This window comes from Gastrolobium bilobum, unplaced genomic scaffold (assembly GCF_033153095.1).
Source record: "Gastrolobium bilobum isolate Gb01-03AN ecotype WA unplaced genomic scaffold, APGP_CSIRO_Gbil_v1 utg32472, whole genome shotgun sequence".
Lineage (NCBI taxonomy): Eukaryota > Viridiplantae > Streptophyta > Magnoliopsida > Fabales > Fabaceae > Gastrolobium > Gastrolobium bilobum.
Genome location: NW_026898916.1, coordinates 1 through 2,818, shown reverse-complemented (window position 1 = coordinate 2,818; position 2,818 = coordinate 1). Strand labels below are relative to the sequence as shown.

The 2,818-nt window shown below is 33.0% G+C and overlaps 1 protein-coding gene across 1 annotated transcript; it reads left to right on the top strand.

The window, feature by feature from the left end:
• Window positions 1–1,653: 1,653 nt before the first annotated feature.
• On the top strand, window positions 1,654–2,744 carry LOC133285466 (F-box/kelch-repeat protein At3g23880-like; the record flags this gene model as incomplete). The annotated part of the gene is made up of 1 exon (XM_061482699.1): window positions 1,654–2,744. A coding segment is annotated over exon 1 (1,091 nt), but the record flags the coding sequence as incomplete, so codon positions are not given.
• Between the last annotated feature and the right edge of the window lie 74 nt (window positions 2,745–2,818).

The following is a 2,818-nucleotide window of genomic DNA, read 5'->3' as shown; positions in this document are numbered from 1 at the left end:
GCCTTATAATGAAAAAACTCCACATTCACCTAAATCCTTTTTTACCAAAAAAGAGTAAAGCATAAAAATAAAGGTGTGCTCTAAAAAGTTAAATTTCACTCAAATTGTTGGAAATCGATATATACACATACACAAGATCGATTGCAAACAAGAAGAGAGAGAGGGAATAGAAAAATAACACAATAATTTATCCTGATTCATCTAATATAAATTACATTTAGTTTGTATATACTATATTTGTCTCACTTATACTCGTTGCAAATAAATTTACAAGAGAATATAAATGGATTCTAAAAAATTCTTAAAATAATAACTATTTATGAGCCCAAGCTCTTACTATTAAAAAAATAAAAATACAATAAGTCGGCAATGAATTAGTTATGAGTCAGCCATAAGTCAACAATGAATCAGTCATGAGTTGGCAACCATGAGTTGACAATGAATGCAAATATGAAATATACTCATCACATATATCATCACCAAATATCAATTACTTGATAACACTATGTAATTAATTAAAAAATTAAATCAACGAAGATCGGCTAAAATTTAGTAGAAAATAAATGCAAAATCACGGGAGGAAAATAATTTATGTAAGAAAGTATTTGAAAAATTCACATGCAATAAAACAAAATTAAAGCATGGATGAAAAACAAAAAATTTAGTGCATGCGATCAATATTGTTAAATCCCAATATGTATCGTATATTGTTTGACTAATTTTTTATAGGGCAATGCTTTTCTCATGTTATTGGAGAGGAGAAAATCTCCTACACACTCAAATTCATGGTGGGGCCCACACATAAAAAATAAAGAAAACAAAAAAAATTATTGCACGCAAAACGAACTCTCAGTAACATGAGAAAAGAGCTCTCCTACAACATAAGAATTCTTTTTCTCTTTTTTATATCGTGTATCGTGAATTGTGTCGAATTGTAAGATATATAAATAATAATAAATTTTTAAAAAATATATTAAAATATTTATTTAATTATTTCCTTTATTAATACAGATTTTTCAAATTTATTTTTGAGTTTATATCACAAATTAAATCTTTATTTTCTTTTCTTTATTCATAATAAATTTTTAGATTTTTTTAATTTAAATCATAAATCAAATCTTTATTTTCTTTTATATTATAAATTATAAATTTTTATTTAATTTTTATTTCGTATGATACATGATTGGTATTATATCGTACGATATAGTGTTGTATCGTCTGATACTAATACAAAGCCATTTTCGATATATCCCACGATACGTATCGTTGCGCTTGTAAATCATATCATGTATCGTACGATACTAATAACTATGGATGGAATAACATTGACAATAAAAATAAATCTGAGCCCCAAGAATGCTCTGTCTTCTTAAACAAAAAAAACAATTAAGATTAAATTAATATATAAATAATAAATTATTAGAAGTAGATTCCCTGTTATTTAACATGAACGCATCAGTAAAAAGATCTTAATTATTTAGTTAATTTTTTTATTTTGTATGCTGATATTTTATCTCTCTCATTTTTTCTCACATTAAATTTGGATTCCCACTTATAATTTTTTTAGGTATGAGACCATGAACGCAAGTTATAAATAAACCAGGGTGACACAAGTGAAGAGTGAGAGACCTTAGACCAAGGAACTAACAAACCATGGTTGCGAGTGAGAAGGACGCGCCGCCACAAGCACTGTTTCCACAAGCACTGTTTCCATGCGACCTCATATATGAAATCCTGTTGAGGCTCCCTGTGAGATCTCTTTTGCGATGCAGGTGTGTGTGCAAGCAATGGGAGTCCATGATCTCCGATACCCACTTCGCAAAATTGTACCTTTCTATGTCCACCGTGGATCCAACCTTGACCCACCACCGGTTGCTGGTACACACCGGATACGGCAACGACGAGTTAGCATCTTGCTCCGCGAAATCACTGTTTAACAACCCATTAACCCTTACTGAGGATGTTGACTTCACCATGAGGAGCAATTACCGAATCGCTGGGTCCTGCAATGGGTTGGTGTGTTTGATTGATCTTAGTCAAAACAATGCCTGGTTGTGGAACCCATCTACAAGGCTGTTGTCCAGAAAAACTCCGTCTGTGGATGTACATGGTGTTGAGTTTGCCTTGTTTCGAGGTTTTGGTTATGATCATGTGAGTGGCAAGTACAAGGTGGTTATTGTTTTTACTGATCCCTGGTGTAATGAAGAAGAGCACAGAACTGAGACCAAAGTTTATGCATTTGGTGATGGATCTTGGAAAACAAAACGGAATTTGAAATTCCCTGGTTATCCCAGTAATGAGGAGGGAAAATTTGTGTGTGGCAATTTGAATTGGGTGGCAAAAAGAGGTAAATCTATTAAGCGTCCTGAATGGGAAATCCTTTCTTTTGACCTGGGAAAGGATACAATTAGCAATGTGTTGCTTCCTGATTTTGGTGATGACAATGTTCTTTACCTTGAACAAGCTGTCTTGAAAGACTGCCTTTGTGTTTGTTATAATAGCTATGGAAAAACCCATTTGGTTGTGTGGCTAATGAAGGAATATGGTGTTAAAGAGTCATGGATTAAATTTATGGCAATCCCTCGTGCGGATCATCGGATTGGTTCGTTTCGTAAAACTGACATAAATCCATGTTGCATATCAGAAAAGGGTGCGATTCTATTGTATACGGATCATGGACCAGCTCTGTATGACCCGAAGGTAGACAGATTGGAGTATCCTGATGTTCAGAGACACAGATTTTGGTATGAGCGATGCATTTACGTTGAGAGTCTGGTCTCACCATATTTTTGAAAACTTGAAATTAAGCTTCTGAAGT